This window comes from Equus quagga, unplaced genomic scaffold (genome assembly GCF_021613505.1).
Source record: "Equus quagga isolate Etosha38 unplaced genomic scaffold, UCLA_HA_Equagga_1.0 153_RagTag, whole genome shotgun sequence".
Taxonomy (NCBI): Eukaryota; Metazoa; Chordata; class Mammalia; order Perissodactyla; family Equidae; genus Equus; species Equus quagga.
Genome location: NW_025796915.1, coordinates 1,138,908 through 1,164,308, shown reverse-complemented (window position 1 = coordinate 1,164,308; position 25,401 = coordinate 1,138,908). Strand labels below are relative to the sequence as shown.

General features: G+C 39.0%; 1 protein-coding gene and 1 pseudogene across 2 annotated transcripts in view; both read right to left on the bottom strand.

The window, feature by feature from the left end:
• The window catches only part of LOC124233097 (high mobility group protein 20A), a 76,128-nt gene that overhangs the window by 24,282 nt on the left and 26,445 nt on the right, over nucleotides 1-25,401 (bottom strand). For both annotated transcript variants that reach the window (XM_046650209.1, XM_046650208.1), the window contains exon 2: nucleotides 2,888-2,978. In XM_046650209.1, the coding sequence (XP_046506165.1) occupies nucleotides 2,888-2,976 (89 nt within the window). In that variant the 5' untranslated portion in view covers nucleotides 2,977-2,978. The remainder of the gene's footprint in view (nucleotides 1-2,887; nucleotides 2,979-25,401) is intronic.
• On the bottom strand, nucleotides 8,635-10,126 carry LOC124233134 (NAD kinase-like; annotated as a pseudogene).

Here is a 25,401-nt window from a genome sequence, read left to right as displayed (position 1 = left end):
ATTTCAGTAAAATATGAGAACCAGGTTTGGAAAAGTGTACCAATCCTATGAATCCCTGACTGAAATGGACAGGGATCAGCAGGGCATCAAATGGCTCAGAGACGACAAGTTGGATAAAGACTGGAAAAAAAAAAAAGGCTCTTTGTTCCTATGAATGCAGTGTCCAAGCTCTTAGCTAACGCCAACAACCCTTCCATTTGTGCCCTGGATCCTATGCTCTTTAGTCTACTCAAAGACAGGTTTTCAGCAATTTGGCCCTCTCTGCATCACCAATTCTTTTCTCTCTACTGGATCTGCCTAATCAGCATACAAATGTGGCATTATTACTTTTATCTTAAAACAAAAACACTCTCTTGATCCCACTTCCCTTTTCTCCTTTCCTTTACAGAATTGTTTATACTTACTGACTTCAATTTCTCTCCTTTCATTCTCTCTTAAACCCAACCCAAAGGAGATATATGCTTACAACTCTTGTCAAGGTCACCAATGACCTCATGCTAAATTCAATGTCATTTCTCAGCCCTTATCTTACCTGATCTTCCAGAAGTATTGACACAGCAGATCTCTTCTCCTCCCTTGAAATACTTTTTATACTTGGTTTCCAGAGCCCTGAACTCCTCTGGATTTTCTGCTACCTTTTTAGCCACTCCCTTTAGTCTTCTTTGCTGACTCTTCCTCATCTGCATGACTTCTAAATGCTGGACTATTTCAGAGCTCAGGTGATAGATCTCTTCTCTTTTCCATCTACAAAGTGCTACCTGTTTGGTGATCTCATCTGGTCTCATGGCTTTAGATATTAGCTATATATGGAAGACTCCCACATTTCTCTTTCTAGTCTAGACTTTCCTGACTTCAGAACCTGATATCAAGCTGCTTATTTGACATCTCTGTTTCGATATTTAAAAAGATCTCCAACTGAGCTCCTAAAATTCTCTCTTCTCCCTAGTTTTCACCATCTAAGTTAATGGCAGTTCCATTCCTTCAGTCTTTTAGGCCAAAACTTTGGAGTTGTCTTCGACTCCTCTTTTTCTCCCTTCTCCTATCTCCTCTGGTCTTTCAGACAAATCCTGTTCGGTTTACCTTCAAGATAAATCTAGAATTCTATACTTCTCACCACCCCCCATTCCCATTATCTTTGAAATCCATTCCAATGAGGTTTTTGCCCCTACTACTCTACCAAAAATATTCTTGTCAAAGTCACCAGTGATGTTCTTCTAGCTATCATCACCTGAGTTACTTCAGGAGCCTAACTCGTCTCCTTGCTTCAGCCTCCGCTCCCTTCACTCTATTCTCAATATAACAGTCACAGAGATCCTATTAAAGAATGTCACATCATATCATTCTGCTCAAAATCCTCCAATGCTCTCCCACCTTACTCAGAGTAATAGTTCAACTATTTAACTATATAGGTCAGATAGATCTGACCTATAAGATCCTACAAGACCTAGTCCCTTGCTGCTCAAAGTGAGCTTCATACCAGCAGCACTGGCATCATCTGGGAGCTTATTAAATGTACAACCTCTGGCCCTAACTCAGACTTTCTGACTCAGAATCTGCATTTTAATAAGTTTTCTAGGCCATTCCCAAGCACACTGAAGTCTGAGAAGCACTGATGCAGCCCTCGATTACCCCTTGCCCGGATATATTCTGCTACAGCCACACCGGCCACCTGGCTATTTCTAAAAGGTAGAAAGACTCCTACCTCCTTGCTTTTGCACTTATTTCTCCTTCTTCCTAGAATATAATCTCCCCCAGTAACTGCAGGCTAGCCACCGTACTTCCTTCAGGTCTATTCAAATCACTTTCTCATTAAAGCCTTTCTGGGCCATCTTATGTAAAACTGCACCCCAAACCCTTCCTATCTTTCTTCTGTACTTTATTTTTTAATCCATGGTTCTAATCAACGTAGTGTGTATTTTAATTATTTATCCTGTTTATTGCCTGACTTCCCCAGTAGAATCTGAGCTCTACAGGGGCTAGGAGTTTTGTCTGTTTTGGTCACTGCTTAGTATCTAGTGCCTAGAACAGCATCTGGCACAGAGTAGACACTCAGAAAATTTTTATTGAATGAACTGGATTTAGCAACTAGGCAGCCTTTGGAAAAGTCCTGGAGGACAGTTTCATCTGAATAGTAAGGATAGAGGCAGATGTTAATGAGGTAAGAAATGAATGTGAGGGCAGGAAACAGAATTACAAAGTGTAGTCTATTTTTAAAGAGCTCTAAAGATATTAAAATAATTCATCTTAGAGATTAGCTAGCATTTTGATCTTTAGTGAATACACTTCTTCTTTGGCAAATAACTTCTAAATATCTAGAAAAGATAAAAATTCAAGTGGAACAGAGATTTTCAAAGGAAGAGGGACTATTGCTATTAGTCCTTTTCTGCATTCCTTTATACATTTGTCCAAAAAAAATCAAACAAAGGAGATGGGAGGTGGGGAGGAACAGAAGTCAGCTAGAACTCCTAGGCATCGTGAATAAAGAACTATATTTTAAAAAATCTAATTAAAAAAAAATCTGATCTTTGGGAAAAAATTATTTTAATATCTGTGGCAATTTAAACAGAAAATGCATTTGATTTTGAGAGCTAGCCCTGTGGCAGGTATTTCCCTAATGGTGACTGTGTAATTCTCTTAACTGGGAGTCACTGATGTTGGCTAGATCCTACATATTGCTGTTCTAGTTAACAAGAACCATAGCACTGCAAATGACAGCTGAATGTAGTTTATGAAGCAGCTGACAATGGCTCTCACTCTCTTTGCAAAGCATAACAAACGTACCCTCTATTCTTATGATATAAAACTGCCTCTTTAGCACCTCATACATTGTCAGAAGCTTTGACTGGAAGCCGAGGCAAAGGCCCAGTGTCCCAAAGCAGCTGCTTACCCAGTTGTAGCCAGATCATTACTCTCCTTGGAGCCATCTTCATCTGCAAAAAGGGGAGGCAGGGTAGAACCAGTCATCAAGGTTTCCATCTCTTTGAAAGGAAGACAGAATAAAATAAAATAATTAATGGGGGGCCAGCCTGGTGGCGCAGAGGTGAAGTTCACACGTGCCGCTTTGGCAGCCCAGGGTTCACCGGTTCAGATCCCAAGTGCAGACCTACACATCATTTGTCAATCCATGCTGTGGCAGGTGTCCCACATATAAAGTAGAAGAAGATGGGCACGGATGTTAGCTCAGGGCCAATCTTTCTCAGCAAAAAAGAGAAGGATTGGCAGTAGATGTTAGTTCAGGGCTAATCTTCCGCAAAAAAAAAAAAAACCTAAACCATAATTAATGGCTTAATTATTTTTAGTTCAAGTTCCACTAATTTAAGAGCCAGGCTTCCTTAACACAACAGCAGCAGAATAGAAACTGACCTAAATATTTATTTTCTTGACTTGGACACATCAATTTAAATTCCATGGTTAATGGCTATTAACCTTGGTCTTCTCAAACTGACCAACTAAAATCAGTTAGATTTTAATAACTGGGGCACAGTTTGGAAAATTCCTTTTGTTCATTCAGAATATCTTCAAAAGTATTCTTCATTTCCTGTAAAAATCGTTAAGCAGAGTAACTCAGAAGCATTGCAACCCTGAGCAAGTTATTTAACCTCTTTGAGATACAATTTCACAATCATTTCATTTCATCTTAGACACAGATGAAACTGCTGACTTAACCCGCAGAGTTATTGTGAAGGATTAAACTGAAAGTACTTCATAAACAGAGACAGGCTAAAATGGTAAGTGCTCTGAGTATTATTATATAAAGAAAGGTATTGTTATTACAGCATTAGTAGTTCTCAGTTCCAGATGGATCATCCTTAGATTAAACGGCGACAAACTGAGTTCTCCAAAAGGAAATAATGCAAGGGAAGTAGAGGATGGAAGGCAAACCGATGTGGTTCAGAGTTAAAGAAACCACACTTCCAGGTCAGAAATATGTTCCACATCACCAGGATGACCAACAGCGGAAATAGCATGCACCTGGGTAGAGGAAACAGCTCCGCTTAATTGAAGAAAACAAATAAATCAAGACTTGAGATTATCAGACTGAAAGGATCAGACAGAATGACAGAGAGAGTAATTTCATTTAGCATAGCACTAGAAAGAGAGATTTTTCCTATTGAAAGCTTACCACCAAGGGCTTCACGCCATATGGCTAAAGGCAGCAGCCTTCCATTCATCATGAAAGTGATATTCAAACAAAACATTCAATAGTGACCCCAAACATCAGTCACTTAAGTGGAACTGCAAACCACTCAAGAAAAAGAGTGCCTCAATCAACTGGGAGAATTGAGAAGCAAAGTATAAGAATTCACTTAGGGGCTCCCTCAGCAGTTATTTCAGGCGCTGCTGCTAAGGAGACCTAGTGAAACAGCAATTAAAAGGAAAGCACAGCAGCACAAGCAGAGCTAGGGTTCATCCCACGGAGGTGGAAATACGAAGAAAACGCAGATGACACTGACACCATATTCTAAATGTTCAAAAGAGTAATTTAGTTCCCCAAATGATAACACTGATGGTTTATTTCTTGTTTTCACTCCTAAATTTGTTACTTAGCAGACCAATTTCCATAAATAGCTTAGTGTGAAAAAACGCATCTCTGTATCTCTATTACCCATTACATAGTGGATAGAGCATGGAAGGCAGAGAGAGGAAATTCCTACTCAACCACAAAGTAAGCTTATTCCATGTGCAAGGATGCTTGCTAATCCTTTCCAATTTCTTCAAGATAGGGGGGTTTACAAGGGGCTCTAACAAATACTGCAAAATTCTATCTAGATATTTTCTAGAATAATTCTGACACAAGTTCACTTACGTTTTAATTCCATGATACAAAGACCAGAGTGGAGCCTGGGCTGCTATAATATCACCTTACACTAATATTCATTTTACCAAAAGAAAAGTCATCAATTAGATTCTGTACAGCCTAACTGTATACCACACGCAAACAATCAAATAGCCAGGTATATACGCCCAAACCTTAAAAGGACTCATTTAACTGGCTTCTTTCTGCAAGTCTCCCTAGAAGTAAATGGCATTTCAAGAACCTCAAGATACAGAATTTCAAGCTTTTGGCATCCCTCCCACACCTCAAAAGAAAATACATTATCTGGGGAGACAAATGAAGTGTCTTTTCATTCACTAGGCCAACATGACCCTCTTAGAGTGTTTCCCAGATATCTTAAGTCATTTTTGAAATATGAGGAGGCAGCTGAACAACACAACCTTAACAATATATAAACAAATCATTTAAACAAAGAAGAGAACACACATTTCTTGCCTTTTTTTCCCTCCTAAGTTTGTTTTACTCAACCCATATGGCCTGAGATATATTTTCTCTAATGTTATTGAGTAGTCAGGTCCCTAAGAAATGAGTAACAAAGTGGGTGGAAGGTTAACGGTCCAAGATCAATAAAAGAAGGAAATGAGGAAAAAGTCCAGTGAAACCCAAAGGCCTCTAAACCAGTCTGATAAGTTGGGAAAGAAACTGATTCCCAAGAATATGGCTGGGATACTGCAAGAATCTGCTTTCATATGGTCCATGAAGGGGTGATTCAAACTGAATCATGGCTACCAAGCCACTGACTGCCAAAAGCCCTTCATGCAGCATCTGTGCTTGATAATGTCCCAGTACAGAGGTCACACCGAACTTTGAAATTTTATGCAAAGCGCTTAAGAAATGCAATGAATGCTGCCCTGGAAGGGGAAAGAAGAGAAATATGGACAAAAGCAAAACAATGTATCAGTTTGGTTCTCCACTGTAGTTTACACAAATAGGTATTTCATGCAGGTGTTTCCTTGCAGAAGGGACTCATCCAGGGAAGGCTTATACCTGGAGGGCTCAAAAAACAGTATTACCTTGGGGTTTACACTTTGAACCAGGGTACGGACCATAACTTTGGAAATCCAAAAACTCCCTCTAACACTAAATTCTCACTGAAAAAAACTGATGTATAAAAGAGTGCCAATTTAAGATACTTTAATGATGATTATAAAAATTGTAATGAGAATTATATTAAGCACACTAGATATTTACTGGTAAATCAACGCATTCTCTCCCTGTAGTAATACGGGAAGCAAATCATAATCAGAATATTGCTTTGGTCAATACAGGGCCAGAACAAATGAAGTTAGGTAGAGCTTAAGAAATGCTCCTCAACTATGATTGTTCTAGTAACCTTTCCCAACAAAAGGGATGATCTCAACAATGAGACTACATTATTCCAAATGTGTTGGAAAGTGCTGGAAGCATAATTTGTATCTCTTTTTTCTGGGGTTGGCTCTTTTCAAGTGCCCTTTCTTTACTTTATATGTGTTAATCCCACTTCACTAAGTCCTTTCACTGGGATGCACCAAATTCCCTCCCCACCATCCCTTCCCCAATCATACACCTCAGAGTTGAGAGCTGGGATCCTGCTCTCATTTTCCATACTACAACCTTTATACAAAATTTCCAGTTCCTTTAAAAATCACATCACTTGGCTATACCAACCTCAAATACAAACCTCAACCGCTATCTCCTGTCATTTCAGTTCTCTCAATTACTCCTACTACAACTGACCTTTAATCACACAAGTCTCTATTCACTGACCCTTGATTTTACCTTCTCTGTCCAGCTTAGATTCCATGGCTATATTTCAAAGATTCTTCTGCCAACACTCTCAATTCCTTTGCCTTGCTATCCTTCTATACCCTAGATGTAGACCAACTCTGAGTTTTAGCTCAAGATGGTGTTGAAGAAACATCACAAAATAAAGGGTGCTACTATAAATTTATGGTATCCAATCACAACTGGCCCTAAATGCCCTCAGCAGTCATTCTGTATGTTCTTAAGGATATTTCCAAACTGCCACATCAGCTGTATCAAACTTTTCCAACCAATTCAAAACTAACTCACCCAAATCCACCCACTCAGTCTCATCTCTTCACACTCCCCATCCCTAACTTGCATCAAAATCCTCCAAAATTGTTTTATCTTTTAAACATATAATTCACATACCATTAAATTCACCACTTCAAAGTGTACAATTCAGTGGCTTTCATTTATTTACAAGGTTGCACAACCAACATCATAATTTATTTTAGAACATTTTCATCACTCCCAAAAGAAACTCAGTACCTATTAGCAGTCATTCCCCATTCTCTCCTTCCCCTAGTGCTGCCTAACCATTAATCTGCTTTCTGTCTTTACGGATATACCTATTCTGAACATTTCATATAAATGGAATAATATATTATATGGCCTTTTATGTCTGGTTTCTTTCACTTAGCACAAAGTTTTCAAGGATCATCACGTCTTAGCATGTATCAGTATTTCATTCCTTTTTATGGAATAATATTCCATTGTATGGCTATACCACATTTTGCTTTACCCATTCACCAGCTGAAAGACTTGGGTTGTTTCTACTTTTTGGCTATAGTGAATAATGCTGCTTATGAACAAATAATTTGTGTACAAGTTTTTAAGTGGACACGTTTTCAATTCTCTTGGGTATATACCTGGGAATGGAATTGCTGGGTCATATACTAACTCCATGTTTAACATTTTGAGGAACTGCCAAACTGTTTTCCAAAGCATTTGCACCATTTTACATTCCCACTAGCAATGTATGGGAGTTCCAAATTCCCAATATCCTTACCACACTTTTTAGGAGTGCTAGGGAAATAGGAACTCCAGCTCCCTCTCCCTTTCCACAGGAGCTAAGGGAAATACACAATCCAGTCCCCTCCAGCCATCCTGTCCCCCCTAAAGGGGGAAAAATACCCTAAGAAGCACTGGTGAAGTCCACAGTCCAGGGGCATAGGCTCACCAAAAGACTGAGACCTAATCATAGGACTATAGAATGCTTCTCCTCCCACACACTACCACTACATTACTAAAGGCCTATATACCACAGTTCCTTTCACCTAGAACATCATGTTTCCCTTTTAACAAAAAATTACAAGGCACTGGGGCCGGCTCCGTGGCCAAGTGGTTAAGTTCGTGCGCTCCGCTGCGGCGGCCCAGGGTTCGGATCCTGGGTGCAGACATGGCACTGCTAGTCAGGCCATGTTGAGGCGGCGTCCCACATCCCACAACTAGTAGGACCTGCAACTAAGATATACAACTGTGTACAGAGGGGGTTTGGGGAGATAAAGCAGAAAAAAAAAAAAAAGATTGGCAATAGTTGTTAGCCCAGGTGCCCACCTTTATTTATTTATTTATTCCTTCCCCTCTGAATTTTAATAGACTGATTTACGGAAAAGTTTCCTGATAAGGGATTACAAAGAGCCCATCCAGCTCGAGGCCCCTGCCCCAGGATCCCGGCCTCAGGATGGGGCTCTGACCACGACGTGGTGCACGTGGTGCCAACCTCAGAGCTCTGGGCCGCTGCTCACTTTGCTTCCCTAGAAATGCAAAATAGTCAGATTTAAAATGTTGAAAACAGCTGATCTGGTCATAAAAGGTAGATTCCAGGCTCTTCCTCTGGCTACAGACAGAAGTGACATGGAGTCTGATGCCCACGGGGCACACAATTATTCACAACACGTGTTCAGGCTGGCTTTTCCCCTGGAGGGTGAGCAGGAAGGAGGCAGAAAAGGAAAGGAAGATACCGGAGAAGCTTCAGGCTCAGGGTCCCGAGTGCTGATGAGGAGCGCAGCCTAGACTTCCTCCTCCTCCTCCTCCTCCTCCTCCAGGAAGTGGGCCTGCTTCTTCCGCACGTTCCAGTGCAGACACTGAGCCAAGCTCTCAAACCAGTTGCTCACAGGGTCTCGGACGCTGATGGAGGGCAGGGGGTAGCAAGAGGTAGTGATGCTGATGCTGTCTCCGCGGCGGATCTCCTGTCTCTTTCGTCCATCAAAGGACACCCAGGCGGTGTTTCTAGCTTCCGGTGATAGCATGATCTTCAGCTCGACCCCTGCAGGGACCACGATGGGCCGGAATGACAGTGAGTGGGGGCAGATAGGTGTGATCATGATGGCTGGCACGTTGGGGTGGATCATGGAGGCCCCGCTGTCGCCGCATACGCCGTGCTGCCCGTCGGGGTGGAGACAATCACCCCGTCGCCCTGCACCGCGGTGATGAGGTGCCCGTCCAGGTAGACGTCCACGTTGGACAGGTACGAGGACGGACCTCAGTCGATCAACACCTCATTCAAGACCTGGTACTGCATGACCTGCTTCCCGACCTCTGTGTCCAGGTCTGCAGCCAGCACCCCGTTCTCGCTGATCCCGTTGGGGATGGCCATCTTCCCTCTAAGCTCCTTCACGACCCTGACCTTCAGCCGGCTCCGAAGAACAACAGCTGCATTCCCCTGTATCACCTGAGTATCTTGGGACTGAAAGTTCTCAAAGTTGAAGGGGGTCAGGAAGCCCAGGGAGGCCAGGTGAAAAGCCATGACCCGAGGAACGCTGCCCGAGAAGAGGGAGGAGGCGTAGAGCAGGGTCCCGTCCCCACCCAGGCAGATGATGAGGTCGATCTGATTGGAAATGTCGTCATAATCTTCTCTGAAGGTGCAGAACTTCCTCTTCACTGGCCCAAAGCTGTCGTCACTCACTATCGCAGGGTCTTCTAGAACTTTCTTCTCCACATACACAATCATGTTGTTCTCCTCCATCAGGTACATGCAGAGCTCCTTGAAGGGCTGGAGCAGGCTGGCGTCAGGGATCTTCTTGATGATGAGAACACTCTTTGGGGACTTGTTCCACGTCAACCACTGGCTAGCAGGGTCCTGGATGTGCATGATGGTCTGGGGGTTCTGCAGCACGCAGGCCTTTGGTCCAAAAGTGGTCACTGGGCACGGCCTGTGCAGGGAGTGGGTCCTCCTGAACTCCTTGGTGCTGGCCAGGGCCGGCGCGGCAGACAAGCTGCGGGACTTGGCCAGCCCCCGCATGGGGGTGGCTGAGCCCCCAGTCCTCGTCCCCATGACACGCGGAGCAGCGGTACGAGGCCGCATCTGCACTCAGCTCCTTACTCATGTTGACTTTCTCTTGTTCTACTTCCATAGTCGATAAACGAGGACTTTGGTCCGAAAAACGCTGATGCCGTTCGCTGCCGCGGGCGCCCGCGGGACCGCCCCGTCGCTGGGCCGAGCCCGCAGGCCCCGCTGCCCCGCCGCCGCTCGCCGTCGCTAGGCGGCCCCTGGCGCCGCGGCCGTCCGTCCCCGCCCCATGGCCGCGCCCTCCCCCCAAAAAATTACAAGGCACACTAAAAAACAAAAAAATGGTTTGAAGAGACTGAACAATCATCAGAACCAGAGTAAGATATGGCATGAATGTTGGAATTAGCAGACCAGAATTTTTAAAAATTATGATTAATATGTTAAGGGCTTTAATGGGAAAAGCAGAAACCTGCAAGAACACATGGATAATGTAAACAGAAAGATGTAAATTCTAAGAATGAATCAAAAAGAAATGCTGGAGATCAAAAACACTGTAACAGAAATGAATAATGCTTTTGATGAGTTTACTAGCAGACTGGACATGGCTGAGGAAAGACTCTGAACTTGAGGAGATGACAAGAGAAATTTCTAAAACTGAAAAGTAAAGAGAAAAAAACCCTGGAAAATAAAGAACAGATTATCCAAAAACAGTGGGACAACTACAAAGGGTGTAACATACATGTAATGGGAATATTAGAAGGAGACAGAAAAGAACAGAAGCAACATTTGAAGGAATAATCACTGAGAATTTCTCCAGATTGATGTTAGCCACCAAACCACAGATCCAAGAAGCTCAGAGAACACTAAACAGGAATAATTTTTAAAAACCCCCAAAAACAACACCTATGAGTATTATATTCAAACTTCAGGAAATCAAAGACAAGAAAAAATCTTGAAAGAAGCCGGACCAAAAAAAATACCTTACTCATAGAGGAGCAAAGATAAGAATTATATCTGACATCTCCTCAGAAACCATGCAAGCAGGAAGAGAGTGGAGTGAAATATTTAAAGTGTTGAGAGAAAAAACAACTTAAATTTTTGTTCCCTGTGAAGTTATTCTACAAAAGGGAGGGAGAAATACAGTCTTTCTCAAACAAAAATTGAGGGAATTTGTTTCCAATAGACTTGTCTTGCAAGAAGTGCTAAAAAAAACTTCAGAGAGAAGGAAAATGACATAGGTCAGAAACTTGGATCTACATAAAGAAAGGAAGAGCACTGGAGAATGAATAAGTGAAAGTAAGACAAAAACTTTTATTTTTCTTATTCTTAATTGACCTAACAGACAATAGTTTGTTCAATGTAATAACAGCAACACTGTATTCAATTATGTATGCTTTTACACACACGTTTAAGTACAATTGAAATGAATGGCAGCAATGATACAAGGGATGAGCGGAAGGAATTAGGAATATTTTGCTATTTTAAGGTCCTTGAACTATGCATGAAGTGGTATACTGTTATTTGAAAGTGGACTTGGATTAGCTGTAAATGTATATTGCAAACTATAGCAACCAACCACTAAAAAAAAGGAAAGAAATATAATTGATATTGTAAGAAAGGAGAGAAAGTGTAATCATATAAATCAATTAAAACCACAAAAGGCAGAAAAAGTGTGGAAGACAAAAATAGGAACAAAGAACAATGGCAACAAATAGAAAATAGCAACAAATAGAAAATAGCAACAAATATGGTAGATATTAATCTAATTATAACAATTATCACATTAAACATCAATGGTCCAATTAAAAGACAGAAATGGTCATAGTGGATCAAAAAACAAATTTCAACTGTATGTTGTCTATAAGAAACCCACTTTAAATATAGATACAAACAGATTAAAAGTGAAGGAATACCAATCATGCTAATACCAATCAAAAGAAAGCCAAAGTAGCTATATTAATTTCAGACAGGGCAGACTTCAGAGCAAGGAAAGTTATCAGGGCTAAAGAGGGGCATTACATAGTGATAGCGGTCAATACTCCAAGAAGACGTAACAACCCTTAATGCGTATGTGCCTAATTACAGAGTATCAAAATATGGAGGCAAAAACTGATAGAAGTGCAAGGAGAAATAGATGAATCCACTATTAGCTGGAGACTTTAACACCCCTCTATCAGAAATGGACAGATCCAGAGGGTAGAAAATCAGTAAGGACATAGTTGAACTCAACAGCACCATCAATCAACTAGATATAATTGACATATGCAGGACTACTTCAGCCAGCAACAGCAGACTACACATTCTTCTCCAGCTCACATGGAACATTCACTAAGATAGACCAAATTCTGGGCCATAAAACATACCTTAACAAATTTAAAAGAATAGAAATCATACAACGTCTGCTTTCAGACCTCAATGAAGTTAAACTAGAAACTGGTAACAGATAGAACGCTGGAAAATTCCAAGATATTTGGAGATTAAACAATAACACACTTTTAAGTAACAAGTGAATTAAAGAAGAAATCAAGAGAAATTAAAAGAATATTTTGAGCTAAAACCAAAACACAACTTATGAAATTTTGTGGGATGTAGTGAAAGCAGTGCTTAGAGGTAAATTTATGGCACTGAATGCATATATTAGAAAAGAAGAAAAATCTAAAATCAACAATCTAGGCTTCTACTTTAGGAAAATAGAAAAAGAAGAGGAAATTAAATCCAAAGTAAGCAGAAAATAAGAAATAATAAAAATCAAAGCAGAAATCAATGAAATTGAAAACAGGAAATCAATAGAGAAAATAACAAAACCGAAAGCTTGTTCTTTGAAAAGATCAATAAAATCAATAAGCATCTAGCTATGCTAACCAAGAATAAAAGAGAAAAGACACAGATTACTAATATCCGAAGTGAAAGAGGAGACACCACTATCAATCTCACAGACATTAAAAGGATAATAAAGGAATATTATCAACTCTACACCTACAAATTTGATAACCAAGATGAAGTGGACCAATTCTTTGAAAGACAGAAACTGCTAAAACTCATACAAAAATAGACAATCTGATTGGGCCTATATCTATTAAAGATATTGAATCAGTAATAACCTTCCAAAACAGAAAGCACCAGGCCCAGATGGGTTCACTGGTGAATTCTACCAAACTTTTAAGGAAGAAATTATACCAACCCTCTGCAATCTCTTTTAGAGGACAGAAGCAAAAGGAATACTTCCTAATTCATTCTACGAGGCAAGCATTACCCTTATACCAAAACCAGACAAAGACATAACAAAAAAAGAAAACTACAGACCAGTATGTCTCATGAACACAGACGCAAAAATCCTTAACAAAATATTAGCAAATTGAATTCACCAATGTATAAAGAGAATTATACACCTTGACCAAGTGAGATTTATCCTAGGTATGCAAGGCTGGTTCAAGATTCAAAAATTAATTAATGTAATCCATCACATCAACAGGATAAAGAAGAAGAATCATGTGATCATATCCATAGATGCAAAAAAAAGCTTTTGACAAAATCCAACACCCATTCATGATAAAAAACTCTCAGCAAACTACGAGTAGAAAACTTCAGCTAGATAAAGAACATCTACAGAAAACCTACAGCTAACATCATACTTCATGGTGAGAAACTCAAAGCTTCCCCTCTAAGATCAGGAATAAGGCGAAGACGTCCCTTCTCACCACTGCTTTTCAACACAGCAGTGGAAGTCCTAGCTAATACAATAAGAAAAGGAAAGAAAAGGTATACAGATTGGGAAGAAAGAAATAAAAGTCTTTGTTCACAGATGACATGATTGTCTATGTAGAAAATCCAAAAGAACTGACAAAAAAAACTCCTGGGACTTGGGGGCCGGCCCAGTGGCGCAGCAGGTAAGTTCGCACTTTCCGCTTCTCGGCGGCCCGGGGTTCGCTGGTTCGGATCCTGGCTGCGGACATGGCACCGCTTGGCAAAAGCCATGCTGTGGCAGGCGTCCCATGTATAAAGCAGAGGAAGATGGGCATGGATGTTAGCTCAGGGCCGGTCTTCCTCGGCAAAAAGAGGAGGATTGGCAGTAGTTAGCTCAGGGCTAATCTTCCTCAAAAAAAAAAAAAAAAAAAAAAAAAAAACTCCTGGAACTAGTAAGCAAGTATATCAAGGTTGCAAGACGCAAGGTTAACATCTAAAAGCCAACTGCTTCCCTATATACCAGTAATGAACAAGTGAAAATTGAAATTAAAAACACATTATCATTTATATTAACACTCCCCAAAACGAAATACTTAGATATAAATCTAACAAAATATTTACAAGACCTATATGAGGAAAACTACAAAACTCGGACAGAAGATATCAAAGAGGAACTAAATAAATAGAGAAATATTCCATGTTCATGGACAGGAAGACTCAATATTGTCAAGATGTCAGTTCTTCCCAGCTTGATCTATACATTCAAATTAATCGCAATAAAAATCCCAGCAAGTTACTTTGTGGATATCAATAAACTGATTCTAACGTTTATATAGAGAGGCAAAGACCCAGAGTAGCCAACTCCATATTGAAGTAGAAGAACAAAGTTGGAGGACTGACGTTGTCTAACTTTAAGATTTCCTATTAAGCTACAATAATCAAGACAGTGTAGTATTGGTGAAAGAAAAGACAAATAGCTCAATGGAACAGAATAGAGAGCCCAGAAATAAACCATATAAATATAGCCAACTGATCTTCGACAAAGGAGCAAAGGCAGTACAATGAAGCAAAGATAGTCTTTTCAACAAATTGTGCTGGAACAAATAGATATCTACACGCAAAAAAAAAGAAAAGGAAGAAAGAATCTACACACAGACCTTACACCCTTCACAAAAATTAACTCAAAATGGATCATAGACATAAATGTGAAATGCAAAACTATAAAATTCCTAGACGATAACATGGGAGAAAATCTAGACTACTTGAGTATGGCAATGACTTTTTAGATATAACACGAAAGGCACGATCCATGAAAGAAAGAATTGACAAGTTGGACTTGATTAAAACAAAAAAACTTTTGCTCTGCAAAAGACAATGTCAAGAGAATGAGAATACAAGCTACAGATTTGGAGGAAGTATATGCAGAAGACACATCTGGTAAAAAACTGTTACCCAAAATATACAAAGAACTCTTAAAACTCAACAATAAGAAAATGAACAACTCAATTTAAAAAATGGGCAAAAGACCTGAATAGACTTCTCACTAAAGAAGATATATAGCTGGCAAGTAAGCATACGAAAAGATATCCAATGTCATATGTTATTAGGGAATTGAAAATTAAAACAATAATGAGATACCACTACACAGCTATTAGAATGGTTAAAATCCAAAATACCAACTACACCAAATGCTGGTGTGGATGTAGAACAACAGGAACTCATTCATTGTTGGTGGGGATGAATGCAAAATGGTATAACCACTATGGAAGACCATTTGGTAGTTTCTTACAAAATTACTCATACTCTAACCACCAATTGTATTCCTTGGTATTTACCCAAAGGACCTGAAAACTTATGTCCACACAAAAACCTGCACAGATTTTTTTTCTTTTTTTTGAGGAGGATTAGCCCTGAGCTAACATCTGCTGCCAATCCTCCTCTTTTTGCTAAGGAAGGCTGGCCCTGAGCTAAATCCATGCCCATCTTCCTCCACTTTACATGTGGGACACCTACCAGCATGGCTTGCCAAGCAGTGCTATGTCTGCACCCAGGATCTGAACCCGCAAACCCTGGGCCACTGAAGTGGAATGTGCGCACTTAACCACTGCGCCACCGGGCCGGCCACTGCACATAGATGTTTAAGGCAGCTTTACTCATACTGTCAAAATCTGGATGCAACCAAGATGTCCTTCAATAGGTGAGTGGATAAACAAACTGTGGCACATCCAGATAATGAAATATTATGCAGTGCCAAAAAGAAATGAGATATCAAGCCATGAAAAGACATGGAGGAAGCAAATGAGTATTACTAAGTAAAAGAAGCCAATTTGCAAAGGCTACATACTGTATGATTCCAACCATATGACATCCTGGATAAGGTAAAGCTTATGGAGACAGTAAAAAGATGAGGGGTTGCCAGGGTTTAGGGGGAGGGAGGGGTGAACCAGGAGAAGACAGAGGATTTTGGGGGCAATAAAACTATTCTGTATGATACTAGAATGGTGGATACATGTCATACATTTGTCAAATCCCATAGAAGGTACAACACCAAGAGTGAACCCTCACATAAACTATGGCTTTGGGTGATGCTTATGTGTCACTGTAGGCTTGTTGATTCTAAGGAATGTACCACTGTGGTGGGGGATGGTGATAGTGGGGGAGGTTGTCTGTGTGTGGGGACAGGAAATACATGGGAACTCTCTTTATTCTCCACTTGATTTTGTTGTGAACTTAAAACTGCTCTGAAAAATAGTTTATTAATTAAAAAAATTACCACACATAAATTTAATATAATTATACAATTTATTATAAGATAGACCTGATATAAACAAATTTAGGAATAAATACAACTGATCTTGATGTGCATACAATTTGGCTGGAGCAAATGAAAGTACAAAGGCTTACTAGACAGTAGTCTACTGGCTGTGGACATTTAGCTAAGAGCATTCAGTAGGCTGTGGGCATTAATCAATATGTTTTACAGAGGGAATAAGAACACTGGCTAATCTTACCACGCAGTTAACTGGGGTTAAGTGAAATTCAGTTAATAACTCTTTCACTGTAGGGTTTGACATGGGAGATGAGAGGCAGAAAAATAAGGACACGTAATTTGGAATTAAGTACTTACCTTTTTGGGGGAGTGGGGGTGGGATGTGGGAGATAATTAGTGTATAAATATAAGGCTTAGCACTGCTTCAAGAGAAGGGCATAAGGAGGTGTGTATTTGGCTGGGGGTTGGGTGAGGTGGGCAGAAAATATGGCTCTCTATTCCTAGAATCTAGAGCCCAGGCTCCTGTAACTATGACTTATTGATTTTTTTAAATGTTGGTAGGCTAGTCTAAGAACTAAATAATAGACTGATTCACTCATTTAACAAATATTTATTGAATATCTAACATTCTAGGCACTTTCTCTGTACTGGGGATATAGCAGTGATCAAAACAGACAAAAATCTCTGCTCTATAGAGCTCACAGTGTACTGGGACAGACAGACAAAAACCAAGAGAAAATAAGTAAAATGAATAATGTTACATAGTGATAAGTACTAAGAAAAAAAGCAAAACAGAGTAAAGAAAGAGGCCAGGAAGAGTTAAAGGGAAAAGAGTGTCTGGAATTTTAAATAGAGGCCAGTAAAGGCTTCATTGAGGTAACCTTTGGGGAAAGACCTGAAGGAGAGAGCTATGTATACATGTGAGGATAGAGTAGTCCAGGCTGGGGGAACAGTTAGTGCAGAGGAGTATACTTGGTGTGACTGAAGGAGGAGGCAAATGTGGCTGGACTGAACTAGGGGCAAAAATAGTAGATGAAGTCTAAGAGCCAATTAGGGGAGCAGACCATACGAGGCTTTGTAAGTCATAGGAAGGACTTGGCTTTTACTCTGAGATGAGAAGCCACTAGAAGGTTTTGAGTAGATGAGGCACAGGATGTAACATTTTTATAGGATCACTCTGGCTGCTGTTTTGAGAACAGAATGAAGGGCAGAGAGGGTCAAGGGTGGAAGTAAGGAGATCACTTTGGAAGCTACTGCAGTAATCCATTTGAAACATGATGGTGGCTTGGATCACAGTGGTAGTAGTAGAGGTGGTGAGGAGTGGTCAGATTGTTGTTATATCCTGAAGGTAGAGCCAATTTCTAAGTTCAAAATAACAGAAAAAAACTTAGGAATAGAATCTATAAACTGTGGCCTGCACATATTTTAACTGTAGTCTCACAACCTGTTTAGTGATAAAGGGTGGACTGTACTGACAATATAGTATTTGCATATTTTTTGAAGTTAAACATAGTGTTTTTTGGGCCACAAAAGAAATAATCCAGGCTCCATTTCATGCAAATGCATGTAGAGTTTATATTTCAACAACAAACATTTATGGAGCACCTTTACTCTGTGACCAAGATTGTGCTTGGTGTCAAGTGGTGTGTAGCTGTGCTTTACAGAATTTTATAGTCTGTTATTCTCTTTGGTCTAGAGACACTGTTCTCAAACAACAAAGAGAAGTGGAAAGAAGAAGCCAGAGTTAGAAACAAACATAAATCTTCCATCTTTGTTTATGATTTTTTGAAGTAAAGTTTTGCAAACTTTTGAGTCAGATATTTTCTAAAACATGCGGATGTACTAGATCATCAAAAGAAACTGGGCAGAGTTTGGATTTCTTTCTAGACAGTTTGATCACTGTACATGCATTTCCTCCCTTCAATGGAAACTTGATGGAGAACTGTTACCATTAGGACACAAAATGTGTTGTGACAAAAAAAGAACCCCAAACATCTAGAAACAGTGTTTTGTATCAGGCGTAAAGCACAGTGATAACGCAGGGAGAATAAAAAACACTTTCCTCTGCCAAAGCAAAATTTGTCATTTTACAAGCAGGGTGTTGCTTTTTGAGGTCACAATCCACTTATTTGGCTTTTTCATGGTGACTGTTGGTCCCAAGTTGCCCTTCCTACACAAGCTATCTAAGCACTGCTTTTATTATTAGTAAACAAGGAGATAAGTGCCCAAGTAAGACAACTTCTGGACCAGTGCTGGAACTAAGAGTTAATGTAATCCAATAAAACTTTGCAGTACTTCCTTTGTGTAGAGAATTTTCCCAAACAATTTCCTGGGACACAGGGGTACTGTGAAACAGTAAAAAGGTGGGTGTGTATTAGATGGGGGTGTGGCTAGGTGGGGGAGGGGAAAGCCAGGATAGGCACACTCCCTCTAGGAGGCCATATATGAAAAGGTATTGTCAATGATATTCAACGTTATAATTTATATTTGGAAAACAGAAGCAACTAATTATACAAAGTATAGAAAGTTAACGTTATTGTTTGGTGAAGATACATACGCATATTTCTTTCACTCACTTCTGGTGATTCTCATGAAGGGTTTATCAGAATAGAGGAATTTTATGTTTATCAAGAGGAGAAATGAGTTTTAAAAATAGCTGAAAAACAATGCTTTTCACAGTTTATTGTATGTCACTGTGTTAGGCATCAAAGAAACAGAGGTAAATAAGATTAATAGGAAAGTTTTGTCCTTTTACAGTTCATAATCCAGTGGGGGACAGATGGGCAAACAACAGAAAAATTGTAAAGGTTGTAGAAGCTGATGTGTATAAAGATATTTATTTACTCATTTACATAGATGAGAAAAACAGGGACAAAAACAGATGAACTGAATAGATGGGGTGACCAGCTAAGATGACCACTAACTATCATAATAAATTCACAGACACATGTGAGATCTGAAGGAAACAGAAAATACCAGCTGAGTAAACACCTGAGAAAGAACGCTTAGCTCAGGGTACTTACATGTTTGGAATCTAGACTCATATCAAGGAGATAGAAAGGATTCCCTTCTAGCTCTAAAACAAAGTGATTCAAGCCTGGTGTCCGAGGAAAGCAATATATGAGAAAGCAGAAGCAACAAAGGTCCTTAGCATCTTGACCCAAACAAAAACTTATTAGTAAACAGTTTTAGGGCAAGGGTCCTTATTGGTTCAAGGCACTGCTTTTTCTATGGTGTTATATTTTACACTGCTTTCTGCAGCTCCAACCTGCAGCTGTGAAACAACACTGCAAAGAAGACATGGAAAGAATGTTCCTTTCTGTTATAGTCAATACCTCCCCAACCTTTTAATCTTTCAAAGCCAATCAATACTAAAAGTAAAAGACGACACGTTTTGAGAGGGAAAATTGGAGATCATTTATAAAAACTATAGTTTAAAAGAAAATAGTAACTATAGCAATAAACGGAAACAGATTCCATCAAAGTGTTTTTCATTTTAATCAACTGACTTACAAATTAAATTCTCTTCCTAGGAAGAATTCCTAAAAGAAAAACAGAGAGCTTAGGGTAGTAGGGAATTTTTCTTCGGCCAAAAGTTGAAGACAAAAAAAAACCCCTTTAATTTCAGGGAGGCAAAGGGTTAATGGTTTTCACTACTTTGAACAGTAAAATGAAATTCACAGTTTTCCTCACAAAATGAATAGGTACAATTGCAATGTGCTTAACAGAAGAACAGTTTAAAGTGAAAGAGAGAAAACAAAACTTAGAATTATTTTGCTATGTTTTGCTTGTGAATACTAAACCTGACAAGGCTCAGGACTTCAGAAAATAAACCAAGTGGCCACAGAATTAAAATTTGACGACATTAAAGCTCTAGAAGATCAGTTTCCAAGGAACATTTCTCCTTTAAATGGCCTACACAATATGATAAAGCCTCACGCTTCATACACAGAGCCTCAGGCTCTCACCCTACCAAGGCAATTCAACCAAGTAGTTAGATGTTATCTTCCTGGTTTATAAGCTACCAATTTTGTTTCTAGGTGAAACAAACACAAGTTTGAAACCACATTAGCTGTAACTCTGAAGAGTAACCAGACTAATCACCTCAAGATTCTTGGTGTTTAGTGTATTTATTAGAATCTGACAAAATTTGTATGCTATGCAAAGGCTCATTTAGTCCAGTAAGGGAGGACTAGCTCCCAGGGAATAAGAATTTGCAGAATGATTTGTTTTGTCCTTTTTTCTACATTAAATGACCCACTTGCTTGTGTTAGCAAGAATTCTATTGAGAACAGAAATCCACTATAGTACCGAGTACAGGCTTTACGTGATTATCTGCTTTCAACACCCTCATATGTAAAATAGAGTATAACTCATAAAGATATTGAGGATCAAATAAATATTTTATGTATTCTGCACACAACAAAAGAATGTGAAAGCTATTTTTGCTAATTATGTTACAAAGTTTTCAATGAGATATTTATGAGAAAGTGTATTATACAGGTTATAATTATATTACAAGAACAAATACCTAAGAAAAAAGATTGGAAGGAAACATACCAAAATGCTCAAAGTAATTATGTTAGAATGGTGGAATTATGAGTAATTACTTTCCAATCTTTGTTTTAACTTGCCAACGTTCACGTTACTCTAAAGAAAGAAGAAAGTACCATCAAGAATCACAGACTTTTTAAACTTAAATTTTAATTTCACATGCAATACTCAAATACACTTTCTTTTTAAAAATTTTGAGCACACATAGAGCTAAAATTCCTTTTGACCAGACTCTCCCCACTTCCCTCTCCAGAAGGTACATCATTATAGGAGTTTCTAGCTTATTGCTAAAAGAAGCTTGAGAGAGGATTTCTAGTGCTATATTCATTCTCTCTCTCTCTGTCACTCAAATCAATTAGCCCTACAGGGCAGAGAAGAGTAAACACGTATAGCAGGAAGAGAATGAGGGCACAGTTTATAAACATTGTACTTTATATTAAAAAATTAATTTAAATTCTGCATTCAATTTTATAAAATAGTGTTTATTTTAACACAAAAGCAAATGTTTGAAATTACAGGAGACCAGGAGAAAGTATCATGTACTCCCAAAACAATATATTTCCCTGTGAGTGCAATACCACATAGCACACATTAGGTTCACCTTTCTGACAGAAAACTGACAAATTTGATACTAAGAGAAAAAGAAGTAGTGACTTTATTCCCTCTCTACTATAGAGCAATAGAATGAGAAATTCCTATTACTGGCTAGAAATATATGGTTAACTAAATTTATATCCTGTTAACTTTACGGATAAAATTACATGACAATACACTGCAATTATCATACAAAAATCCCAATTAATTACCGGAAAACAGACCATGACCATGAGTTTAATATGGCTTGGCATTTCCTTAAAAGGTTAATTCTCAAAATTACAATATATCTGAGGTTGATAAATGTTCATTCTTATGTCACTGGTAGAAAAAGTAACAAGCTTTTTATAAATAAGATGTCATTTATTTCTTGCTAATATATCTTGAGATATGCCTCAAATGTAATATACTTGATCCTTCTCTAATTCCAGTCATCTCTTTCCCTTTAGAAAGTTGAGTCCAAATCTACCTTAGATGAAAAGGCTCATCATTACAATGTTTTTCCACAGAAGCATCTTCTCTAGAGGCATTTATTCTTATTACAGAGTCTTTCCAAGTATCTAATTTGGCCCTGAGTGTTCAGTAACATTAGAATATTTAAAAGAAAAAATTGATAATTTAAAGGCAAAATGTACCAATGTTAGCTATCAGGAAAAAAGTACAATTACAATTTTCTACAACAAATTCACTCAAAATGTGAGGGGGAAGAAACCAAAGCACCTCAAATTTTTAATAAAGGATTACATGTTATGTAAACTACAGGGAGGCAATAGGTAGAGCTCTGAACTGAAGTCAAGAAGTCCAATTCTGAGTTCAGGCTATGCCACCAACTAGCTGTGTCTTCTGGGATCACTAAACCACTCTGGCCCAAGTTTCTTCATCTGTTAATGAAAGACAAAATCAATTCTAGAATCCTAACTATGAACATATATGTACACATATAAACAGAGTTCTCTAAGCACAGTATGCATTTCTGAATTCTTCTGTTAGCAATTATTTGTTATCTGGGAGGGAATCATGGTTAATACTGAAGGCTCTGAAATCAGACTGCCTGGGTTCAAACCCCATCTTTTATTTTTTATTTTTTTTTAAAGATTGGCACCTGAGCTAACAACTGTTGCCAATCTTCTTCTTTTTTATCTTTCTGCTTTTTTCTCCCCCAATCCCCCCAGTACATAGTTGCATATTTTAGTTGTGGGTCCTTCTAGTTGTGGCACACGGGACACCTCCTCAGCATGGCCTGATGAGTGGTGCCATGTCCACGCCCAGGATCCGAACCAGTGAAACCCTGGGCCACTGCAGCGGAGCGTGAGACTTAACCACTCGGTCACGGGGCTGGCCCCCCACCTTTAATTATTTTTTTTTTTTGCTGAGGAAGATTCGCCCTGAGCTGACATCTGTGCCAATCTTCCTCTAGTTTGCATGTGGGTTGCCACCACAGCATGGCCACCAACAAGTGGTATAGGTCTGCACCTGGGATCCGAACCCGGGGTGCCAAAGCAGAGTGCGCCAAACTTAACCACTAGGCTTTGGGGCCAGCCTCCCATCTTTTATTTTTCATTTGTGGAACTTGGCAAGTTAGTTAATATCTCTGAACTCAGGTTTTCTCATCTGTAAATGAGGACAGTAATAGTAATAGTACCTACTATAGGAGTTGTTTCAAGAACTAATCCATGTAAAGCAGGTAGTATGGTGTTCATCACATAGTAAGAGCCTAAAAACTGTAATGAGAGCAGTAATAGTTGCAAACATTTATTGAGTGTTTACTAAGTACCAGGCACTATTCTATTATCTCATTTAATCCTCACAACTACCATGAGGTGGATACTATCACTAGTTTCTATTTTAGAGTAAACAAACTGATCCACAGAGAAGTTAAATAACTTGTCCAAGTTAACTGTGACAGTCATTATGGCTATTCACAAATATTTTCAGTTCACCTGTTTTAGAAACATAGTAACATTACATTTCCTCATGGCCTCTGAAATTAGGCAAAGCCCATGGAACTCACGGGGTCAACTCACAGTGGCATATGATACTTCTGGGTAGAAAGTTTAAGAGTCCATAAGCAATTTTCCATATTCTCCTCCCCCATCACAGTGATCATGAAAGTATATATTACAATGGAATTTAGAGCAGCCTGGCTGCCTAAGTGACCAAAAATAGCACAGCCTCCCACTCCCCTCTCCCCAAGCCATTGAGATTTTGCAGTGGTTTTGTTACCATAGCAATAACCAAGCCTATCTTGACACCTTTATAGTTAGTAAATTTCAGATTTAGTATTATCATGATTATCTACTTATTCACAGTTAATGCTGAAAGTTTAAGAATTAAATCATGGGAGAAAATAGTACAATTCTATCCATTTACTTCTTCTCTTGGTGTATGAACCAATGAAAGTTTACCATTATCTAATTTAGCATTGCAATTTAAGAATTATTAGTCTAAATGTCTTCATGACCTTGGGCTGGGCAAAGAATTATTGAAGAGGAAACAAAAAGCACCAACTACAAAAGTGAAAAATGGTAAAATGGAGTTCACTAAAATTAAAAACACTGTTCTTCATGTAAAAGAATGAAAATTGACCATTCTTTTTCACCATTCACCAAAATAAACTCAAAATGGATCAAAGACCTAAAGGTGAGACCTGAAACCATAAGGCTTCTGGAAGAAAACGTAGGCACTACACTCTTTGACATCAGTGTTAAAAGGATCTTTTCCGACACCATGCCTTCTCAGAGAAGGGAAACAATAGAAAGAATAAACAAATGGGACTTCATCAGACTAAAGAGCTTCTTCAAGGCAAATGAAAACAGGATTGAAACAAAAAAACAACCCACTAACTGGGAAAAAACATTTGCAAGTCATATATCTGACAAAGGCTTAATATCCATAATATATAAAGAACTCTCACAACTCAACAACAAAACATCAAACAACCCAATCAAAAAGTGGGCTGGAGACATGAACAGACATTTCTCCAAAGAAGATATACTGATGGCCAATAGGCACATGAAAAGATGCTCATCATCGCTGATCATCAGGGAAATGCAAATCAAAACTACACTAAGATATCCCCTTACACCCGTTAGAATGACAAAAATATCTAAAACTAATAGCAACAAATGTTGGAGAGGCTGCGGAGAAAAAGGAACCCTCATACACTGCTGGTGGGAATGCAAACTGGTGCAGCCACTATGGAAAACGGTATCGAGATTCCTCAAAAAATTAAAAATAGAACTACCATACGATCCAGTCATCCCACTACTGGGTATTTATCCAAAGAGCTTGAAGTCAGCAATCCCAAAAGTCCTATGCACCCCAATGTTCATTGCAGCATTATTTACAATAGCCAAGACATGGAAGCAACCTAAGTGCCCATCAACAGACGAATGGATAAAGAAGATGTGGTACATATATACAATGGAATACTACTCAGCTGTAAAACAGAACAAAATCATTCCATTTGCAATAACATGGATGGACCTTGAGGGAATTACGTTAAGTGAAATAAGCCAGCAAGAGAAGGATAATCTGTGTATGACTCTACTCATATGAGGAATTTAAAATTATGGACTAAGAACAGTTTAGTGGATACCAGGGGAAAGGTGAGGTGGGGGGTGGGCACAAAGGGTGAAGTGGTGCACCTACAACATGACTGACAAACATTAATGTACAACTGAAATTTCACAAGATTGTAACCTATCATTAACTCAATAAAAAAAAAAACCAAAACAAACAAAATAAAAACACTGTTCTTCAAAAACCATGTTAAAAGAATGAAAAAGTCAGCTGTAGAGTGGGAACTTATACTCATAATACATATATCCCCTTAAGACTCACATTCAGATTATATAAAAAACTCCTACAAATCAGTAGGATGAAGATAAATGACCCAATGTGGTACATATATACAATGGAATACTACTCAGCTGCAAAACAGAA